Source organism: Pristis pectinata, chromosome 4, assembly GCF_009764475.1.
Source record: "Pristis pectinata isolate sPriPec2 chromosome 4, sPriPec2.1.pri, whole genome shotgun sequence".
Classification (NCBI taxonomy): domain Eukaryota; kingdom Metazoa; phylum Chordata; class Chondrichthyes; order Rhinopristiformes; family Pristidae; genus Pristis; species Pristis pectinata.
The window spans coordinates 76,288,822-76,313,373 of NC_067408.1; the positions used below are offsets into that span (position 1 = coordinate 76,288,822).

A 24,552-nucleotide genomic window follows, 5' to 3' on the forward strand; every position below is an offset into this window, starting at 1 on the left:
TACTCAGTGGTGAAGGGTTTGAAATAGTCTTCTGCAGGGATCAGCACTGAGGTGAATATTCACAATTTATAGATTTTGGAAATGGATGTAATTTCAGAATTTGCAACTCCAAATTAATGCAAAAGGAGCATGCACTAAAATAAAGGAATTACAGAATGGGGTTGTATTTAGCAAATTGATTTCCATTTAAATAAATATAAAATGGTGAAGTTCAGTTGGAAAAAAAGCCACACTGCTTCTATGAATGGAGCAGTCAAGGAAATTGCATGTATTCAAATCTCTAATAGCAACACAGGAATAAGGCCATGTAAAAAGCTGGCAGGCTGTAGGTTCACCTTTTGAGGAACAGACACTTAAAGCAAAGAGGTCAAAACTGAATCAGGTTACAACTTGAACACCATACACAATCTAGTTTCCATATTTCAAGACAGCTTTTGGAGATAATGGAGAATCCTAACCTGAACGTATGAAGGTGCATCAAACCTGATATCAGAATAGAGCATGTACAATTGAAGAGGCTGGAAGTTTTCTTGAAAAAAGGGCTGAGGGGAAGATCTGATGGAAGTATATAAAGTGATCAAGAGGCTGTTTCCTTGGTGGAAGGATTGAGAACTAGATGTCACAAGTTAAAAAATGAATAAAGTGACATGAAGAAAAACCTGTTCACAAAACATGGTTGGAAAATGGAATACATTGTCTGCAAATGTGGTGGAGGCAGGTTCCATTATAGCCTTTACTATAAGTTTACTATCCCCCTACTACACCTTGAAGAGGGAAATAGATAAAAATGGCAAAGAAAAATGTGCAAGGTGATGAGAAAGGACCAGGGTTGTAGAACCTGAGATAGCAGGAGCAGGCACAATGAACCAAATGGTCACCTGTGTGCTGTAACCATTTAATAATTCTTTAAAATGATGACTACAGCTCCCTTTCTCATCGTCCATAGTTAGTAGAATCAAAAAATTTATAGCGTAAACTGTTAACCTATTTTTTTTTGCAATTCCACTGGATCTATTATATACATTTGAAAATAGAAGGCCTTATTTAACAGTTCATCCAAAAGCAGCACCTCCAACAGCATAATGATTAAATAATTTAACTGAAGTGCAAGCTTGGATCACGTGGTCAAGACTGTATTATGGTAGGAACCAATGATGGACTTGGAAGTATGCCATCAGCCAGCTGAATGACAGAAGACACAAATCTCATCTGTGAAAAGCCATGAAGTAATGGAAGCAAATCATTGCTGTGACAGAGGTACTGAAGGCAATTCCTGATAATATGCATTTGCCTTTTTGCCAAATCTGAATCTCCTGAACTTGTGGTATAAAAGGAATTTTGCTTCACAGATACTTATTTTCCTTTATTTATTTGTGTTAATATTCTAAAATATAGCTGTGGATTTATATGCTTATCCAGTATTGTTTCTGATTAAGTGTAATCATGAACTTAAAAATTCTATTCAAATATGCATTTACCTGTGTCATAAATTACAGTTGCAAAGGTTGCTTTGCCCATTTTCAGTTGTCCACATTGCTTGCTTATCTAGTCGTCATCTTTTGCCAGACTCTGCCATTTAAAGCAGTCCTCATTTGTTGTGGCCTGTTCATAATCATTTTCTGAAGTAATTAAAAATAAGTTAGAGATTCAATGATGTTCTAGTCATCTATTGCTACAGCTTCCAGCAGATCCTTGCAACGAATCAGATGATGATATAAGTGCATGTAATTAACTTCAACCAAACTCAAATTACTTAATTAATTTGGTGGTGAGAGAGACAAACCTGAAAAATAATGCAATTTCTTATTTTAAAGTATTTTCATATTAATTCCAAAGCAGGAATTAGAATAAAATGGAATTATAGCAGCATAATCTCTTCAAGCTGACTCTTTTGCTTTCTTTTTCTACATTCAGCAACAAGGAGACTGCCAAAATTAATCTCAGAGCCTGGTACAGATAATTTGCAAGGTATTTGCTATTTGCCCATTTCAGCAAAGACTAATCATCATCTTCAAATGTGTCACAAGTTCCACTTCCCTTAACCGAAAGATTTTCACTGCCTGACAGACCACGAAAGTGTACTCTGCACTTTGAATCTTTACACAGTATGTTGAGATGGCATAAGAACAGCAAGAAATGAAGCCATTTCTTGCTTTTTGGCAGTAGTTAGTTTTATAAACTAGAAAATGTGTTGTTTGACTTTTTGGTTTATTCAGCTTGTGACTATAGTGATTAGTTGCACTTCTAATGATGTTTAGAACATGTACCAACACAATTACCTTGCAAATGATTAGCTTGTGCTTACCTGAGGGTATTATGCAGGCCAACAACCCTCGTTTTTAACCTGGAAAAAGGCAAACATTTGTGTTGTTCATATAAAAAAGTTGGTAAATGTTAAGAAAATCACTACTAGTTTAGATGGGTACATTTTCAGGACCTTGCCATCACTTGATTACCCTAAAGAGATGGTGAGCTGCCGCCTTAAAGAGCTATATCGAGGGCAAAGACAAACAAATTACCAATGTCTTCAAGAACAGAGCTCCACTGGTGTATAATAGTGCAAAACAGTTTCATGGAAACCAGGGGCAAGTCCAGAGCTTTTAAGATGAGGTTAATTTTAAAGAGTTAATATAATTTTACAGGTACAGGTATCAAGGCAAATAGTTTTTAAAGAGTGAATCAAGCTATTTACAGATATAAACTCAAGCAAATTCCACATCAGTATGTGTCATCAGTAAAACAACTGAGAAACGCATCAAAACAGTAGTTGATCTTTCAGAGTTACATTCAGGAATCACATACATTTGCAAAAGTCATATACTTATCTGATCATGCTCTTGATCTAGATGGAATGTGAAACAAAAATCAACTTAGCAAATGGTCACACCAGAATTATTCAGGAACTGGTGTATTATATCCTTTAAATAGTATCTTTCTCTAAAATATTAAAACATGTACTTAAACTGTCTCTGATGAATTCAAACAGAATGACTATGAAAGTTACTCATTACTGGATGCAATTTTTTAAACCAAAAAGTCAAATGACATACATTTTCTAGTTTATAAAACTAACTACTGCCAGAAAGCAGTAGTGTGGTCCATTGATACATTTTTCATTTTTTTTTAAATGACTCCGAGAATGCGATTGAAATTGGATGGAATGGTATCTAGACATGGAAATACAACATGGAACAGAATCTCGTAAGTCACGCATTGCTGAATAGAATTTGCATTTCTAGTCCCAAGACATCCCAAAGAATTTTGCAATAAATTACAGAAGTGTAGCCAATCTGATTTCAAGTGTAATAGCATTTGTGCATTATCCCCCCAAATATTTGAATAAATCCTTCATTTTGATGTTAGCTGAAAAAAAATACACTCACAGTGTAGCACATAAGTCATTTGTGATTTTCTGCTGCAAATCTGGAGTGGGGCCTGAAGCCACAACTCTGATTCAGAAGTACATGCTTCCACTGAGTCAAGGCTCATGGCGAAATGGAAAAATTGAATACATTTGAGGTTGGAAGAAAGAAAGGCTAAATAAAAGAACATTTCCACTGCTTATTATTTATTGTAAATGCATCTTTTGCATGTTCTTGCATTTCATTATAAATAGTAAACTGCAGAAATATTCACTAATGGTGAAATGAAGGTAGCTTTATTTTGTCTTTTCATGCTGTAATTTATTTGGGACTGCTTGATGCCTGTCAATCTCCAAACTGGAAAGTTAGTCCTTAATGTTAACAATATTTATACTTTACAACATTGTGTGAAGAAACTTACCGACAATGACAGGAGAAAATGAGCTTTGGTGACCTTCCACAATTCGACCCGACAGTTATAGTGTGCTATCAAACTCATAGAAGGCCCAAAGTCAACATGACTTTTCACTGGATGACAAAATTAATATAGGATGAAGAAACAAGAGGCCGAAGCTTCATCGGAGTCCAAAACAAATACAAATACTCTTCCACGTACTGGTGTGTTTTATTCTGACTTGTTTCTGAGTAGAATGGACACACTCCAACTAAAAGGCAAATTGTTGGAATAAAATCTGGAGCAAGCAGCTTTTTGGTTGGAGAAAGATTTAAGTTACTTACCAATATGAATCAAGCATCAACAATTCAAAAACCCTACTTTTGGGAATACCTCAGAGCCAGGTACAGGCAACCCCCATGTTACAGCTATTCACAAATCACTACCCAAAACTTCAAGACAGAATAATTCGCTCTTATGGAATTTATGTGGAAAAAGTAAATAAGCACAAAATCTTTTTTCAAACTGTTTCTTGATGCATGCGCAGATGACACAGCTTTGCGTTTTGGAAAATAGCGATACGGGCCATTTTCCAGGAACGCAACTCCCCCCCATAAACGCAGGGGTCACCTATATAATTAAGATTTTTAAGTGATTCAAATCATTGTTTTTGCGAGAAGTGGATGAATAATTTGTGTTAAGTTATGATTAAATCAATACTTACTCAGCTATATATTAAATCTACACAACATTCATTAACCTAGCTGTAATATGTCTATTTTCAGAACGGTAAACATATTCTCTTTTTGCAACTATATTAACATTCAAAAGAGAAGAAAACAGGAAAACTGTTACTTTTAAGAAACAGTCTGTATTTAAGGGCAATGAACAAATAAACTTTCAAGAAACGTTCTAAAACAAAGTACTGTTCAGACCATTTGTTTCCTGATCTTGAGTGGGCAATTTTATAATTCTTTTTCTATACATCACCAGTGAAATACACTAATATTTTTATAATACACTTTGCAAAGCAATCTGTCTTGGGCTGCAGTTGTTTGTTCAAAAACAATTTCCGTTTTTTTAAGAACACATACTAATGAGAGTCTAATTTAGACTTGCTTCCGATATAGAAAATATCAAACTTTAGGGTGTTTCACAATCTTATTCTTCCATCCCATGACATTCTTTTCTCCACAAATCTGAGGAAGAATATCACACGGTCTAAAGTTTGTTAAGAAAATAGAGTTTATTAAAAACAAATCCTAAGCTCAATTTTTGGAGAAGGTTTCACTGTTTGTTATCTTTTTTAAATTAAAAAGAATAGAAAGCACTTCTACCTTACGTCAAAATTTTAAAAACGTACAGCAAAAATTTGATTTGTTTTCTGGTCATCAGGTGTTCAGACTGCGGAGTAAATTGTGTGGTCATTCTGAATACTGGGGAAAGCAAACAATTTGCTTAAAACCTTTAAAACTAGACAGGGCTGTGGGATAGCAGAAGCAAATACTTTATACATCATTTTTTTTATACAACTCTAAAGCTTCTTGGCACAATATTGCGGTGGATAAATCAATCATCACCACATCATGTGCTTTATTACAATTAGTTTCTATCACTGACCCTCCGCTGTTGCGCCTGAAACTTTCATATCAGGTTGATCAGTAGATGAGGTAGGCGCCAATTCCACCATCTCTGGAGCTTTCAATTCCATATTCGATGAATTACATTCTCCTTGAGCAGAATCAGGAACTGGGATCGCGTCCGATTGTTTCATTATTTCTTCCTGTGTCTCTCCATTAGAGTTGTGGTGCTTTTCATTGCCCTCAATTTCTTCGGGGTTTTCCTTTCCACGTTGATCCATATCTCTATCCCTGCGAGATTCCCTGTCTCGTGAATCACGATCCCTATGTCCACTTGACCGCCTATTTCTTTCCTCCGAGTCTCTATGTCTTTCTCGTTCAGAGCTTCTCCTCCCCCATTCCCTTCTCTCACGTGCACCACAATGGCGATCATGATCTCTTTCCTCATGTCGATTTCCATAGCGATCGCGATTCTCATTTTCATTTCGATTTCCACCAAAAGGACGATTTCTAAATTCTGATCTGCCAAAGCGTTGTTCTTGCTCTCGATCCCTTCCTGGAGGAAATCCATGTCTGTCATTCCTAAACTGTCTCCCATCTCTATCATCAGACGACACTCCAGGACGACCAAAAACATTCTGGGGTGGATACGGTCCCCGCATGGCATGAGGTGGAGGTACTCCAAATCCTCCTGGTCCTGGAGGTGGTGGACCTCTGTGTAGTAAGTGTGGCAGCAGGGGACGTGGTGGAGCAACAGGAAACCTCTGTAAATGAGGTGGGGGAACTCCAGGGGGTCTTTGTAAGGGTATTAAACCAGGCCGTGCACCCAGAAGACCAGGACTTGGTGGTTGCACATTCATCATGGGAGCGTGAGTTGTTCCACTCTGGTTTCCTGAAACCCAAATACAGAAATGCACATTAGGTAAAATTATTCAATGACTCTTTTATTGTAATGGAAATCAATACTCTGAAATTAATTTACGGTATAGTAATGTACCTACTCTCAAAGTTAATCTATAATTCTCTACAATATTTCAGAGGAGACATTTATTTCCTCATTAAAAAAATAATTACCATATTCAGTTCATTTTAATAAATGAACTCTTCATAACTACTCTGCCACTAAAGGCAAAAACTTAAGTTTCCCATGTGTAAGATAAAAGTTTAAATTCATCCCCCTACTCCAACTATACAGTGAGCAATGACTTTAGTGCTAGACATTGAACATAAAGATTTTACTAAATATGCTTTCAAACAGTAGCATTATATGGGAACACTTGCCATAATAAATAATTTCAAATCTTCTTTTATTCTTTGAATGCAATCCCATCACCACACTATTCAATAAACCTCACAAATGACCACTTACAAAGTAGCTCCAGTTCGCGCCATTCAGAAAACCAACAGAACTCTACACCTGTAACTGAATAAAGATGACTACACATGCTTATCCATTCAATCTACCCATATGAATTAATTGTATGAATGTGGGTTAAAATGCTGTACCACCAGTTAGCATCTTTATTACTCTTCAGCTACTGTTCAAGCTGTAACAAGAGAACAGCCAACTTCTGATGCTACTTTTGAAGATCTCAGATGTTATGTATGGTACAAATCATTTATCTAGGTACATTCAAAAGAATTGATTTGCAGTTTCGTTTTAAAGAAAATGAATAAAATGTCCAACTATTAAATGCAACAAAATTGTCAAAATGAATATATTAATCAAACTGAATAAATACTGCCTCTGCGTACATTACCTTGATTGCACACTCACAGAATATAACCAATCGGATAATGAAGTGATATCAGCTTTCAAGGAATAAACATATGGTACCAAATACAACCTTCATGCCTTTACTGCTGACATCAATGGACTTGCTAGCACAAAGACTATACTTGAAATATTTTTAGATAAACGTAACCTTGCCAAATGACAATCTGTGTACTGTAAATATACAAATTTAAGGCTACTTGTGGAACTTTATGCACTTCCTTAAAACTGGGAAGAAAGAATGAATTTTATGCAATGGTACATCTCATGTTTTATTTTGGATAAAGGAGCTGAAGTTGTTGTAGTTCAGGGAACTTCAAAACCATGGTAGGTGGTGGTGGTGGTGGAGGAAGGTTGGGGGGGTGGGGGAGGTAGAGGAAGGTGGGCATCCTTTGAAGCATGTACTATATTCAGTTGAGCTCAAACCCCCAGGTATGCTGTGCAGCATGATCTCACACCATTGAGGAGATTGTACAGGCAGCAAGTTCAGGACAAGAAAGAGCAGTGCGGGTGAAGTGAGGAACGGTAGGAAAGAGGATGATGAAAAGGGAAAGGAGGATTCATGTGTGGGAGAGAGAGTTGCTAGAAATAGGGAAGATGGAGCAGAAGAGTGGGAATGTGGCATGTGAGGGTTCAGATAGATGAAGGGAAAGGGAGGAGGAGAGAGAAAGCCAAGGAGATGAATAGTGAAGGTGGAATAAATTCAGACAAATTATTTGATGGAGTGGGGAGGAATGTTGCTAAGGAAATAAACTTGGAGCAGGAGAGAGGAGGTTATGCTGGGGACTGTCAGTCATGATAGAGTCAACAGAGGCATCCAGTTGAAAGACCGATATCTTGGACTCCAACAAGAGCCCTGGCAGAGTGCAGGCATTGTTGTAGCAGACTTTAACTCTCCAGTTAAGATCTGCTTCAGTGCTTGTGGGCCTCAGATAAATAGTAGAATTTTGCATTCTCTGAACTTTTGCAAACCCTCACTGCATACCATTTTTAATAGTTTGCATCCTCAGGTGCCCTTTATGTACATCAGTACGCCGAGCACTCTCAAGTGTCTGCTGCTTCTGACAAAAAAAAAGGTCCTGAAACACAGATTTGAGCAATCCTGTTCCAGTCGCAAATGTGTCAATGTCTCATTTCAATGAGGGAAAACAAAAGAACCAGGGTGCAAAATATTCCTTAAGTGTTTTGTCACATTTGGGAAATTAGAGATTGCAAGACTTGAGTCAAAAGGAACAGAGGTGTGACAACTCCTTTGAATCAGTTATTTGTCTAATGGTCTCTTTGATCAGCATTTATCAGGAAATTCTCGTTTGTGATCCCTGCCCCAAGATTTTGCCAACCAAGTATTGGTCAACCAGACTTGGAGCCATTTTCATTCTGAATCTGTCATTGCAGTCTGAATATCCTACAACCCAAACAGTCTCATGTGCAACGTGGACAGCATATTTCAAGAGATGGCCACCTAACCCCGGGAAGAAAACAAGTTCAAGGCAGGTAGTACAGGCCACATTCATGAACATTTCTTTTGCCGCTGAATACTACAGAGCATGATAGTTCCTCAGGGAACCACAATCCAAGTCACCCATGGCACCATGGGTAACTCAGCTGCACGGAGAGGGTTGAAAGGACATGACAGCAAGGGGGCTAGGGGATTCAATAGTTAAGAGGGCAAATAGGCCATTCTGTGGTCAGACGTGATTTCAGGATGATACGTTGTTCCTCTGATGCCAGTATCAACAATGTCACTGAGTCACTGCAGAACGTTGAGGGATTAGGGATGGCAACCAGAAGTCATGCTTCACATCAATACCACTACTCTGAAGGATGAGATCCTGCAGCAGATTACTGGACATAAAGAGCAGGACCTAAGAGTTAATAACCTCTGGAATAACACCTCTGTCATCCACTAGAGGTAACAGAATTAAGAGAGCAGAGGAAATGAAAGCATGGCTGAAGAAATAGTCCAGGAGGAAAGGCCTGAGATCTCTGGTGCATTGGGACTGGTGGGAGGTGTGAGTTTCAGAAGGAGAAGAGGCAAAGCTTGATAAAGGAGGGATTTAGCAAACAAGTCCATTAGAAACAAAGGAGAAGAAAAAAAAAATCACAGGGCCTAACCGTGTGTACTTTAATAGAGACAATGGACAGAGTACACAGATTGGCAATGTGAGTGCTTGATACTATTGCTATTTTGAGGGCAGCAATGGTTCAACACTTGGTGAGAGCATTTTGAGATGAGATAGAAGAGGAAACAAAATACAACAACAACGATGAAAGGTGAAATGCCAGAAAGATCAATAAATGAGGCCAGTTGGGTTAAAGTGTACTTCAAAAAAGAGAACAATCACAATGTTGGATCCCAAACAAATTAGGGAAATAGACGAGAAAATATGTTCAAGAGCCATTAAGTTTCAGAAGCACAAAAGTAACAAGGCATTAATGGTAGGATTTTTCAACCATTCTAAGATTAACTGGAAAAACAGCACAATCAAGTCTATGATTAATAACATGCAGTGATTAACAAGAAAAGATTTTTTTTTAAGTTAACAGAACCTGAAAAGTGCCATTTTGTTCAAAAAGTCAAAATAAAAAACTTCTGAAAAGCAACAAACAGATAACTTTAGGAAAATTACACTTGTGGTTTAGGGAAATTCACTATAGAATGAAGTAATGAAAAATGACTAACCAGGAAGATGGGATGACTCGCACGTTGGAATGTTAGTTCCTGTATTTCCAATGGGCATTGCAGCACTCAGTGGAGGCATAGTTCCAGGAGGAAGATAACCTGAATGAACAAAAACATTAAAAAAAAAGACTAAAGTGGCTCTTCCAACAAAGACAGAAGAGTCAAAAAAATGTTCTCACATTTTTATCTTTACATATTTCGTTTATACACCACATTTCAAGATTAATTTGACTATTCTTCCACAAGAATTTAAGGCAAGTTCTTTTACGCTGACATTTACTTTACCAAAGGCACATAGATGAAGCATAATGAATAAGCAGTAATTGAGCTTCACAAGATCATTGCTAACCATTGTATTGGAAAAGCACGGTCCCCATTTTTGCTCAAGGCCCATAAAATGAGGTAAACAATAAAACAGATTATGAGAATAAAGCTGGAGAGTGACACTAATCTAATAATTAGAACCTTTTTTTAAAGAGCTAGCACAGACAATTAATAAAACAGCCCCCTCCTGTGCTGTTAAATTCAACGATTTCTGCAAATGCTGCCAGGTTTTTCAAAGGAAAGTTATGAGGGACTTGTACAGACTAAACAGATAGAAATATACTGGATAGTTAAAAGCAATTTGTTCCGGTTAACTATCATATTCCACAAATGTTAACAAGCATGGAATTGTCTTTATTTCATGTTATGCATAAGGACACTCGAGTCTTTGAATATTGATATCTAATAGTTTTTCACCATTTAAAAATATTGCTTTACTACAACTCTTCAGATGTTCTACATTGTGAAACTGTTCACATAAATTCTGAGCTGAAATTCCACATCAAAACCAAACTGATTTACTATTTTAAGCTCTGAAATAAGCAAAGCTGTTGTTTTGGCAATGTTCAGCATCTACATAACTCATAATGGGCTTTTTACTGACTACAAGAAAATCGGTGGTGTTCTTTCAGGATGCTAACATTTTCTGGCACATGTCATTTTATCTGATTTTGTTATTGTTTAATAGGCCTGACCACTCAACAATCTTTTTGAATCAAATTGCTTAAAGCAGCCGATATGTAAGAAGGAAATAATGCCACACTGCTTCAAATTAAAATTGGAAGCAGCAAACTAGAAATCCAAGGAAGTATATGCAACATTAATCAATGTAACAAAAGGAAATAATGTTCATCTCTCAGCAACAAAATTTTTAAATTCTCATCTACAAATACCAATAAACTACTCTGCAGTTTGAACAAACAAATGAGAAAGCCTCCTGGCACCTCAAGCCTCATTCTCCATTTAACATGATATCTGACTGTCACCTCAATTCCACATTACCATCAATCCACAAATCCCTGCACAACTTGCCTTCCTATCTATCATCATGTTATCAGCACATTTATCATTCATACCTTTAGTCCCTTCATCCAAGCCATTTATATAATTTGTAAAAAGTTGAGATCCCAGCAGTGATTCCTGTGGCACAATGCCCATTACACCTTGCCAACCAGGAAACAAAGAACATTTATGCCTGTTAGCGAGCCAATCTTCTATCCAAACCAATGTAACCTCCTGCATCACGGACCTTTATATTCTGTCATAATCTTTGATGCAACACCTTATCAAATGCCATCTGGAAATCTAGGTACCAGCTCCATTTTATCCACAGCATACACTACTCGTTGAAAACTCCAATAAATTGGTCAAAAATGATTTCTCTTTCACAAAGTTAAATCAACTTGAATTTTTCTTAGTGCCCCATCTTTAATTTGAGCTTCTTACATTTTCTTGATGACAACAATAGATAACTGGCCTATAGTTTCCTGCTTTTGTCTCATTCCCCGGTTGAATAGAAAAGATACATTTGCTGTTTTCTAATCTAATGAAACCCACTATGACCCAAAATCTATGGGATAATGGTAAGTTAAAACAAATGCACCAACTGTATCAGCAAACACTTCTTTTAAAACTCAATGAAGCAGCACATCAGGACCTGGAGATTTGTCAGCTCATGCCTCCAACAGCTTGCTTTCTCACTAGAATGTGTCTACTCCAACTATTCTGTAAGATCCACTTAAATGTCTGTCACTGCATTTCAATTGACCAATTTCTGAAACTACTTTGCCACTTCAGTGCACCTGGCTCTGCTTTCACATCTTCATGATTGCCCAAATACCAGTCTTTGATCCATTCTTCTCTCCCTCCAACAATATAAAATTAAATTGTTATAGTGCATAGTACCCCTCCTCCACCAGGTTCCATCAACCTACAACCCACACATTTCACCTACTGGCTCCCCCTCATCTGGTCCTGGTTTCATCTGCCTTTCACCTCTCCCTTAATGGTTCCTATTATCACCTTCCTTACTTATCAGATTCCAACACTGGTAACCTTTGTGTTCCTGCTTAACTCCGTCCAGCAGCTGTCTCCAGCTTCACTCGCCCCAACACCCATCTGGCTTCATCTTCCTCTTTTCTTTTGTCTGCCTCCATCCATCACGTCTCCTAAATCCACCCCCCCACCCTCCCACCCTCCCAGGTGACTTGATTTGCTGGTCATCCCTCATCATCATCACCACCACCCCCCCACCCCCCCGAGTCCATCAATCACCTCTGGCTCCTGGTTCACCACTCCCCCTCTCCTCTTCATTCTGGCTCTCTCTCCTCTCAGTCCTGAAACATCAGCAATTCCTTTTACCCACCACAGATGCTGCTCGACCCACTGAATTCCTCCAGCAGATTGTTTGTTGCTTGATCATAATTGTTCTTGCCTTGGGCACCTTCACCATCAGGGCATTAATTCATCCTATCTCATTGCACAATACTGCCTGCTCCCTGCTGGCCACACAACGTGCCATTCTCATTAACTACCCCAAAAGTACTAAGAATTCCTCATCTGGGCTCCCTTTGCCAATCTGATTTTTACAGTGTATATGCTGATTAAAATCCTGCAGGATTATCACTGCATCTTTCCATCAATTCGCATGATTTCTTCTCTCATATTCTCTGTTGCATAGTTATTTAAAAACTTTGTCATTGGTGCTTTAAAAAACAAAAAATAGTGAACACCACAGTGGTCCTTTTACTGCCTAATGATGCTCGTCAAGATAAATGAAAGTATCGAAATAGAAAAAGGATGGCACCATACAAGATCAAAGTCGTAATTACTCCTCTTTGAAGGAACAAACTTAAGGCACATAACATATTATTCAGTGTTCTCAGCCACCGTTAAAGATTCTGTGAAGTGACATACCAGGTGGTGGCTGGACTGGATTGAAACCAGGACGCATAAATGGAGGAGGTGGTGGCGGCGGCGGTGGTGGCGGCACTCCTGGATTGAAAGTAGGTGGTGGAATTGTTGAAAAATTCGGAGGTTGGAGTCTATTAACAGCTGGAATTGGCTGAACTCCAGGCATCTGCAACAACAAATTTTTACAGTAAAATTTCCCTATTTTTTTTTAAAATGCACCTCATACAAATATTTGGATCAAGGTAATTTACATTTAAAGATGTTAATCCACAGCAACTATACAAATGGCTATAATGAAAATAAAATCCAGGTGCTGCTGTGTAAAAAGCAGTGCAATTCAGAGTGGACAGCAATTTTTCTCGACAGCTTGGTTGATTGGGATTTCAATTGCTGCTTAATGCTAATATTGAAATAATCTCCCTCTTTGCTCCCAATCCTAAGGATTGCTCATCATTGTGAGAAAAAAAATTTGTAAATAGAGGACAAGTACTCAAAAGAGACAATTGGATTGCACAGTAGAATTTTGACAACTCAGTACCCAATTGCTTGGGAGTCCGGATTGTCTGACACCTGGCTCATTCATCAGTTCAGAGTGTGTGTGCGTGCAGCCAGAGCGTGGGTCAGGGTCCAGGACAGCAGGGGTCATGAACACGGGCCAGTTTGCAAACAGGAATGGGGTCTGAAGTACTTATTTCCCACACCCTTTTCAGCTCACCAGGTTCACTAGGAAATTTATAATGCCACTGTGGAACATTTAAAAAAAAAGTGAAACAAAAACATCGAAGGGCATTATTAGGAATAACATCCAACAGTCTGAAAACTTTGCTCTACTGACACCAAAGTCCCAAGGGTGCGAGCTTACATAGTTCTGCTGTTGAAGGAATTCGTAAATCGAACATCCTAAAATCAAGGAATACTGTTTTAATGAGTGGAAATGGGGTGAAAGGCAGAGACAAAGTGATTCAGTGTTGATGCAGCTGAAAGCAAGGTGTACCAAAAGCAAAGCATTTAGTGTTGTTGCACAGTGTTGAACTCTCTCATGGGGTTGTCTAAAGGATAACATTATATTTCTCAAAAGCATCAAAATAAATAGGTGACAAATCAGTGCTTAGGATGGTAAGGATCAACACACAAATGTAATCTGCCACTATCTCACTTGGTGATCAAAGCTTCACTAAAGGGATATATTGTATCTCTCCTAAACACTTAAAAATAATTTGAAGAAAGTGTACAGTAATCAACCATATGTTGTGAACACAATGACCAACGATATTTCATTTCAGAAAAAGTCTACAAACAAATTAGGGTGACCCTGGTCATATTATCCTCAGGAAATATATAAATGTACAAGGCCTGTCTTGCAACTGTGGTAATGGAATCAGAATTCCTCTATTCTGCTCATGAAAAGATTTATCTCTCAATTAAATATAAATAATTACTTGGAAACTATCAATCATAGTTCATTCTTACCTGTGTAGGCATGGGCAGGGATGTTTGAGGCATTTCTTCTGATTGTGTTACTGCTGTGCTGCCATTTTCAGAAGTATCGGGAACAGTTGCTGGCGGCTTTGTAATATTCTTCCATTCTAATACAAACACAAATAGGAATCAAGCATGACAGTCATTCTGTAGGTGACTGAACAAAAAGTAGAATCCTGTTTCCTTTTATGGGTTGAAAAGACCATGGTCCAATGTGTGTTCTGGCTCTGGGCACATATCTCTCGTGTTCTGGCTCTGGGCACATATCTCTCATTGGTTGTTCACTACAAAATCCAGCCAATCAAATGTACTTGTCACCAGTAAGGCTGTAAGACTGCAGATAGAATTGATTGCTCACTTTTCATTATTTATGCTTTCAATGGAAATGAAGGTCAGGCAATAGGCTCCAACTCACCTTATTAGGACTTTACAAATCAGCAACTGATCAAAATACTGGTTAGGCCACACTTGGAGCATTGACTGCAGTTCTAGTCACCCCACTAAAGGAAGGATGTAATTGCACTGGAGAGAATGCAGAGGAGATTCACCAGGATATTGCCTGGACTGAAGGACTTTAGTTATGGTTGTGAGATTGGATAGGCTGGATTTGTTTTCCCTGGAGTGAAGGTGACTGAGGGGGAGATCTGATAGAAGTATATAAAATTATGAGAGGCATCGATAAGGTAGATAGTCAGGATCTTTCTCCCATAGTAGGGCTATCAAAAACAAGGCAGCATAGTTGAGAGGAAGGATTTTTAAAGGGGTAAGCTTTTTTTTTGCATAGAACATGGTTGATATCTAAAACATGCTGTCAGAGGCGGTGATGGAATCAGATACAATTACTAAGTTGAAGAGGCATTTAGTCACACACTTAAATAGGAAAGCCAGAGAAGAACAGTCCTGATGCAGGCAAGTGGGATTTGTATAGATGGGCAAAACAGTTGGCATGGACACAAAGGGCTCATTTCTGTGCTCTATGACTCTAACTGAAGCATTGTAAGTGAAGCATTCTCTTGTAATCAAGGCCAAGATACCATTTGTCTTCCTAATTTCCTGCTGGTCCTCCGTATTAACTTCAGGTGATTCATTTATCAGGAAATTTGGGTCCTCCAAACCTTATCTCCTCTTACTTCAGGCAATCTGAAAACTTTGTCTTCCCATTTTTCTACTGAACTGAACAACATTGCATTTTGCCGATTAAATTCTTTCTGCTGCACCTGCACCCATTGATTTATCCCATTTGTTCCCCATGAAACCACACTGCATCCTACTTGCAACCCACACAGCGAGCAAGCTTTCATCAGCGAACTTGGATATACTACACTTCACATCCTCATCCAAATCACTGATTAATAGGTTGTGAACATCTGGGAACCCCAATCCAATCCCATCCCTGGAGTACCCTTGCGTCACAGCCTCCCATTCAAAATGGATCCCTACTGTTAATAATCTCACGTGAGCCACACTGTTGAAGGCTTTTTGTAAATCGAAGAACACGTCAACTGATTCCCCCCTTATTTATCTGCTGGTGATTTTCCTTCCATAACTTCATGTGGGCTCTGTTTAATCCTGTCTTTATTCCCAACTGCTGTGCCACCGATTGCTCAATAATATTCCAGACTTACCTTACTGCTGTCAGGCTAACTAGTTGACATTTCCCATTCTTTCTATCCTTAGATAGTAGGGTTACATCAAGTACATTGCAATCTGTAGGAACCACCTTCGAACCTACTGAATTTTGGAAGCTGACAATTTGTGCATCCATGACTTCAATTGCCATAAAACTCGAGGATATAAACCATCAGGCCCCAGAGATTTGTCCTCTTTCAGTACCATTGAAATGAATGAAATATTTAATCTTATTTAAAACAAAACACCACACATATTCTAAGCACCATCATTCTTTGAAAAAAATATCAATTGGATAAAGTATTCAGAGTTGACAACAATTACCTGGACAAAGTGTTTCACTGTCCAGCATTCCTCCTTCACATAAACGCTCTAGTTCTTCTGGTTTAACTTTATCCCAAGGGATGTAAGAGACCCCAAGCTCCACGTCCCAAAACTGCTTGTATTCTGCTTTCATTCCTTTGTTTAAGGCCCAGGCAATCTGAGGGTGGGGGGGGGGGGGGGGGGGGGGGGGTGGAAATGTAAACATTGTTTGCATTGTCTTGTATTGTTCAAAATCTACAGAGATTTTATCTGTCCTGTAATGAAAAGTTATGAGGCCTGCTCAATCAAAATATCCAGCACTCGTGTTATGACCATTTCTATTGCATAGAACATTTCATAAATTATTTCAGAAACAATATAACTGAAGTATATTAAAATTCTGTGAAATTTTGATCTTTAGTTCTACCATTTACTAAACAAAAATTCTTAAAAATATCCTTGCTTAAATGGAAAATTGAAAAATGCATCTCTATCCTAATTCTACCATACTTGATGGACATTCTACACCATTGCAGAATGAGCAGAGAGGTGATGGCAGAAGGTTGTTTCTCAGACTGGAGGCCCATGATTAGTGGTGTGCCTCAGGGGTTGGTGCTGGGCCCATTGTTGTTTGTCATCTATATCAATGATTTGGATAAGAATATACAAGGCATGGTTAGTAAGTTTGCAGATGTCACTAAAATAGGTGGTATAGTGGACAATGAAGAAGGTTATCAAAAAATTGCAGGGGGATCTTGATCAGCTGACTAAGTGGGCCAAGGAATGACAAATGGAGTTCAATTCGGATAAGTGTGAGGTATGGTATTTTGTAAAGTCAAATCCAGGTAGGACTTTCACAGTGAACGGCAGGGCCCTGGGGAGTGTTGTAGAATATAGAGACCTTGGTGTGCAAGTACATGGTTCATTGAAAGTGGAGTTTGCAGGTATACAAGGTGGTGCAGGCGGCTTTTGGCACTGGCCTTCATACGTCAGGGCATTAAGTATAAAAGTTGAGAGGTCATGGTGTGGTTTGTGCAGGACACTAGTGAGGCCTCACTTGGAGTATTGTGTTCAGTTTTGGTCACCCTGCTATAGGAAAGATGTTATTAAACTGAAAAGAGTGCAGAAAAGATTTACAAGGATGTTGCCAGGACTTGAAGGACTGAGTTATAAGGAGAGGTTGGACAGGCTAGGACTTCATTCCTTAGAGCATAGAAGACTGAGAGGTAATCTTATAGAGGTGTATAAAATCTTGAAGGGCATAGATAAGGTAAATGCACTCAGTACTTTTTCCCCCAGCGTTGGGGTATCAAGAACTATAAGGCATAGGTTTAAGCTGAGAAGGAAAAGATTTAGCAGGAACACGAAGGGCAACTCATGTTCCTCTTACACAAAGGGTGGTATCCATGTGGAATGAGCTGCCAGAGGAAGTGGTTGAGGCAGGTACAATGACAACTTTTAAAAGACAGTTGGACAGGTACAAGGATTGGAAAGGTTTAGAATGTTGTGGGCCAAACGCCGGCAAATGGGATAGCTTGGATGGGACATCTTGGTCAGCATGGAGCAGTCGGGCCAAACAGCCTGTTTCCATACTGTATGACTCTATGAGGTACACCAACAATGGATATCTTCCATAAATGCTGTGCAGAACAAAATCAAATCTTTCAGTAAATAATAGTTACACTTGACAGAAGAGAACCCCAGTTTACTAAACCTTTGCTTCAGCATCTGCACAACGCATACCTTTATAGGCTTTTGATTAACTTTGAATGTTCCTCTGCTAAGTTTCTGTAAGGCTCGATATGCATCTTGTCTATGAACCATCACGATGTAAGCACAACCTCTTGGGGGAATCATCTGTAGTACGACAAAAGATAGGTTAACAGCTAACCACGTCCCAAAAGAAAGTAGAGCCAGAAAGAATATACAACCAAATTACATACAAACATTCTGATGAATGCTCATCAACCAAAACACTGACTCTCTTCCTCTCACCTCAAATGCTAGTTGATCTGAGCATCTATAGCATTTTGTTTTTATAACAAATCATTACCAGGTTTTGATTTGTTCTTGACTGTACATACAGCTGTTTGTAAGCCTATTATGAAGACACTGCCATTGCACTTAGGCTACCACATGTTGATGAGCAGTTAAAGCAAGTAGCAAAGTTATCATGCTTTCTATCTTCACAATGACTTGCTATATGCAAGAAGAGAATTTACAGCATATCAGAAGGAATAACATTATTTGCAAAATTACTTTGAATGTTACATCATATTCTGGTATTCATTTTATATATAGAAGTTGAATGCAAATCAAATGGAACATACATTACATGTTAACTAAATTTCAAGGGACTGGACGAGGAAGTGTTCTCGTAGAGGAGCAGGCTGTTCAGCCCATCACGCCTGTCACCCTTTTGTAGGAGCTAACCTATCCGCCAGTCTTCTTTGCACTTTTTACATACCTCTTCCGTTATTTATTTGGTTCTCTTTTGCTATTACTAGATCTGCTTCCCAGACCACTAAATTCCAGATCACAGCATAATAGATATGAAAAAAAGCTCACTTCATCTCACCTCTGGTTCTTTTGTGAATTACCTTACACCTCTTCTCTCATTGCTAATCCTTCTGCCACTAGAAAGGACTTCTGCTGACTGACTCTATGAAATCCCTCCCAAGAATTTGAACACTTCCAATAAATATCCTCTGTTCTAAGGACAACAACTTCCCCTTCTAGTCTCAAAGTGAGCAACATTTTGGCTCACTGATGCCATTCTAATAGATCTACTATGCCACCTCACTGATGTACTGCATTGATTCTGGTCCACTTCAACATTAAACTGATACATAAAGTAAACCACAGATGGTAAACAGAACTGTCATGTATGAGCAGAGGTAGTTGGTCTTTCAATTGGAATGTTATACTTTACATCTGGCTTAGAAACCCTGACCAGCAAATATGTAACACCCAACGATAAGAACAGTAATACATCTTATACAAATGGCACAAAAGGTAGTCTGATGGTAATATTGCTTTACAAAATCTAAATTTTAATATTCAAGTTTCTCCCCAACTTTAAATCTACAAATAATGTAATTTCTGTGTTAAGGGTTGATCAGATCCCAGCAATACCCAAGTATTCATTTTACACTCAAAGTCAGACTTTAGGTGTGGTAACAAGCTTTTTACTAAAATAGGCTAGTCAAACCCAGCTCAGGTCTCTCAATGACAATATCTATCCACTGCCCAGCAGCAATCAGATAATAAACTGAAGATAAAAACATAAGCTGACTTATCCCTTTTTCCATGGGTTCAACGTTTGACAAGAAGCGAGTTCCATACACTGAAAACCAAATAATTTATACATTGGTCTAATCAGTGAAGTCAAGTACATAATCCAATGCAACAAGTTAATTTTCATTGATAAGAGATACTTACATTCAAAGATTCTATCTGGCCAAACTCTTCCAAAAGATTTGCAACATCCTGCTGTGTTGCTCTTTTGTCCAGCTGTCCTATCCAGAGTGTTGTGCTGCAAACTGGAGATAAGATGAAAAGCTTAAATACGGAATATTTAACCTTAGCAATATGAAAAATGTTTTAATAATAGGGTTGGTTTGAATGTACAAACCAAAAATCCCACTTAAATTTAGACACTGATACGATCTTATATAAAATTTATGAACATAATACTTTTTTATTATTAGTGGCAGGACAATTATATTCATGAACTACATTAATGGCAGAATGCTCCTTTAAAGATAGAATCAAATACGTCAATGGTCCAAGTAACAAAGGATTTTCTGCTGGATTCAATTCACCCACCGCTGACAATTTTAGACTTAATTGGCGGAAGCCCTTTTTGCCGCCGTTCTCGCTCCTTTTCTCGCTCACGTCTTTCTTGACTTCGGGATCGAGGAGAGTGCCTACGTCTTTCTCTGGATCGTGATCGAGAACGTTTATGTCTTGATCTTCGGGACCTAGAACCAGACCGAGAACGTCTCCTCTTTGGTGATCTGTGGGAAATAAAAGAAAGAATTGCTTTATGTTCCACATCACTTCTTACAATCCATTTGCATTTAACTGTCAAGTCTTCTGAACAAATACAGGACCACCCTGTTCCAAATCCTCCCGGTTTCTGATAGCCAAAACTGAATGTCAATGCTAAGAATTAAAGACAGCACTGTTCTCAGTACTCACGTTCCCTAGCTGAGAATATACTTTTTCATCTCAGCTAGGATGCCTATTAACAATTATAAACAGACAACATGAGTCTCAATTAACAGAAATGAAACAAAGTTGTGCAAAGTTGATTAATACACCTACCTTACTGTATTCTGTCAGGATTTTTAGCTTTTTAAGCTATTAAATCTATAAATTTGCATTTCAAACTTCCAAAACATGACTTTATATTCTGAATTTTTCCTATAAGTTCTGCCATAAGGCTTAACAATGAAGTGCAAAAATTATGGTCATTTAACATTCATTTGAGTAAACAGTATAATCGACTGTCAAATTTAATGTTTAATTAGGAGAAGAAACAACATTTAGAGTAACTGACAATGGAAATTTACCAGGACACAAAAAAATAAACTATCATCCAGATTGAAAAGTATTTTAACTGCCAATATATGATACAAAAGTTTGTAATTTACCACCGCCATTTCTGCCCCGACATCATATTTCAGCAATCTCCATTGGTTAATCACAGAGACAATTTGTGAAAATGTGGTAAATTAAGTGTGAAGTGAATTTTCACTTACTTGCATTTCGCTCCTGAGGGCAATGAACATTTAAATTGTAGTCATTGAACAATTTAAAATATTCAAGTGGAATTAAGATTACTCTGAATGAGGAGGAAATCCAGACAACGCAGAATAGGTGCCATGATGTACTGTGACACATATCCACAAGGATCTGGCTCAGAAGCTGCTAGATCAGGGTAACAATGATTAAACAAGGAGGCAGGAAACTAAATTATTAGTTGAGTGCAAACTGAAGAGAAAACAAGTGCATAAAGTTATTTGCTCACTATTATAAGGAATGCAGATAAGGAAGTATGCCATTTAAATCCTTAAACATGACCTCAATGAGTTTATGGGGGACCTGGGACCTAATTTCTTCTGCCTGCTCCATATCCCTTGAATATTGAACAGGTTAACATTCCATATTCAATCACTGACTTAAAAGTAAACAATTTATCCAACGTCAATTACCAAGATCGTTCCAAACTTCTACCACCCTTTGTGTCCGGGGCTAATTTTCAGGGTACACCTACTCTTGCTGGACTCCCCAAGAAGCAGAAAATAATTTCTCTTGATGATCACTTCTCAACATCTTGAAACATTCAATCATATCTGCCATTCTGGCAAATCCACTTTGCACACCCTCCAAGACCAATATGTCCTTCCCAGCTGTATTTACCAGATCTGCCCAAATAACTCCAAAATGACCTGGCCAGGCCTTTATAAAGTAGCAACACAACCTCTGCAGCCCAGGCCCCAGACAGCATTCCACTAGCAATTCCAATGATTCTCTGCATTGGCCGATGACACTGTTAAAATGTATTTTATTAAAATATTCAAGAGGTATCTAGTGCAGAATATTCAAGTGTACATTTTCTTAACATTAGCAAATCATTGGTTATCATTCATTCATAGCATTAATACGAATGAAATAGTAGCATGACCATAAACTTCTCCATATACACCTTGCATCCATAACATGTTTTTGCTGAAATACCCAAGAGTTTCAGACATTTCAGAGGGCACCTTTCACTGCATTCACAGCAACTGATATTCCTTTCAGCGTATCCCCCTAGGAACAGCCCATAAAGCACAGGGACCCATGTACAGCAGCTGTCTGGGACAAGCCTTGACAAATGCCTGAGTCTTCTCCCAGAACTTTGTGGCAAAGATGTATTCTCGAAGGAGGTGGGTCATGATCTCATTCCCCACACATCTCAATATGCTATGTGATCAATATTCCACCTAAAGGTTTGAAGGGTTTTGCAAAAGGAACCAAGCAAGGTCTTCGTGCTCAACTTTGACAGTCTGCTCAGGGAACCATCCCACAGGATGCACCAACTTCATTGCCTTCAAGGCACATATGACATTTTATGCAGACCACTACTTAATTGATTTGTGAATACACTCTTCTACACTTTAATGATCCATGCACACAAAATCCAAGACTTATTTGGATCTCTACAATTTCCAGCTTTTATCACAAGTATTCTGTTCTATTCTTTTTTGGTCCCAAGCGCCAAACCTCACAGAACGCTTGTTCAGCCCATTCACCCTTGATATACGAAATTCAATGCTTTTGATTCTGTTTGCAAAGTTGGTCCTTCCTATGCCACCGACATACTCAGAATATGCAGCTTTCCACTCCATCATTTAAGTCATTAACATTGTATACAGTTATGGTCCCAACATGGATCCCTGCAGGAGATATATAGTTACACCCTTGAAGCTGCTGCAACTACTTAATATAGTTTGCCGACTTTTCATGTATTACTAACCTGGATCCAGATCGAGTGCGTGATCGTCTATTTTCAACACTACGACGTTTTGTTTCATGTATATCGGGCTTTTCAATCTCCATATCTACTTCCTTGAAAAGAAAAAAAATCAATGATCATTTTGTTGGGACCAGTTAAAGTAATTTATATCACAATGTTAATTAAGCTCACTTGTTGTTGTTGTTGTTGCTGCTGCTGTTGCTGTGGTACTTCAGTGGGAGTATGGTAGTCTTGCTGAAAAACAGGCTGTAAAGGTGGTACGGGAGGCATAGTAGGCTGAGGCATAGCTGCATAAGGATGAACAGGAACCATCCCATAAGTCGGTAGTTGGCCATTGGGAGGTGGAGGCATCTGAAAGAGAATAAATAACCATAAATTCTAAAAGATGTTCAAGTTTTTAAAGACTATTTTTAATATCAAAAAAGCCTGACATGTTGGACTTGGGTGACCTTGGGATGAATATACCCATCCTTACCATCTGAATTCTAACTTACTCATGGGTAAAGCTTCAACTTATCTGAGAGGGAAAGCAAAAACAAAATAATCTTTTTGAAAAAGCACACATTTTCCCCTGTAAGTTATGACAACGCACCATGCCTCCAAATAATGCACTGAAACACTGGTTTCTTCGCTGATCAGTGCAATTTTGGAAGTACTTAATCCTTAAAGATGGTTACTAAAAGCAACAAAACGATTTCACATTTGCACACTGAAGCAAATATTCCCGTTGCAAGCATCAGGAGGATAATGAAGAACCCAATAAAAATCTGAGAAGGCCTCATGTACGGTAAATGTATTTCACCAAATTAAAAAGTTTCCTTTTCCACGTTTAATAATTCCTCTAACGTATTTTCAAAGGTTCCCAAGGACTTAATAAAAATAACCCACTGTGCTACGGACAAGCAAGCAGAAAGGTCATTCTATTCAGAGTACTGATCACTGTTGCCAAAAGTACAGATTGAGAGGATTTTCCACATTATCCACATGATGCTATTCAACAAACACATATTCATCAAATTTATCATCAATGAAGAGAAATAAAAATGATTCACTTTTGAGATGATACAATAGTCAACATACTTTGTTTCTCTATTTAATATGCTATGTTTCTCAGTGAAACAAACAAAATATTTAGAGGGTCCACTTAGGTGTATGCATAGATGAAGTTTCCCCTGGCTGGGATTCCAGAAACAGGCATCAAGGTCTGAAAGTGGTGGGCCAATCAGGATTGGGCTGAAGAAATGTCTTCAGCCAGGAGGTTCTGAGTCTTTGGGAGACTCAGTTGTGCAGTATATTCAAAAAGAGCTTGACAGATTGTTGGATAATAAGGGAATCAAGGAATATGTGGTTAGTGTGGGAAAGTAGCACTAAGACAAAGTCAGCCACAAACTTAGTGAACAGTGCAGTGAGCACAAGGAATTGAATGGCCCAGAAAAGCCGTTGTTTCTTATGCTTTACAAAAATATGTACTAACTATTCCCCAAGTTACTAAGGGATTACTTCAACTGGCTACTTCATTTGCATCAGTGGAAAAAGGTCATTGTGAAGTTGCTGCCTAACTAGTTAAATATAATATTTATATTTT

The 24,552-nt window shown here is 38.3% G+C and overlaps 1 protein-coding gene across 1 annotated transcript in view; it reads right to left on the minus strand.

Annotated features, from left to right (window-relative positions):
• Nucleotides 1–2,595: 2,595 nt before the first annotated feature.
• LOC127569324 (SR-related and CTD-associated factor 4-like) overlaps nucleotides 2,596–24,552 on the minus strand; it is a 66,328-nt gene continuing 44,371 nt past the window's right edge. The window contains exons 10-19 of the mRNA XM_052013853.1: nucleotides 23,139–23,318; nucleotides 22,968–23,059; nucleotides 20,270–20,460; nucleotides 19,883–19,983; nucleotides 18,185–18,298; nucleotides 16,463–16,619; nucleotides 14,501–14,616; nucleotides 13,034–13,196; nucleotides 9,794–9,892; nucleotides 2,596–6,228 (exon numbers count right to left, since the gene is read on the minus strand). Coding sequence (XP_051869813.1) covers nucleotides 5,369–6,228; nucleotides 9,794–9,892; nucleotides 13,034–13,196; nucleotides 14,501–14,616; nucleotides 16,463–16,619; nucleotides 18,185–18,298; nucleotides 19,883–19,983; nucleotides 20,270–20,460; nucleotides 22,968–23,059; nucleotides 23,139–23,318 — 2,073 coding nt within the window. The 3' untranslated portion in view covers nucleotides 2,596–5,368. The remainder of the gene's footprint in view (nucleotides 6,229–9,793; nucleotides 9,893–13,033; nucleotides 13,197–14,500; nucleotides 14,617–16,462; nucleotides 16,620–18,184; nucleotides 18,299–19,882; nucleotides 19,984–20,269; nucleotides 20,461–22,967; nucleotides 23,060–23,138; nucleotides 23,319–24,552) is intronic.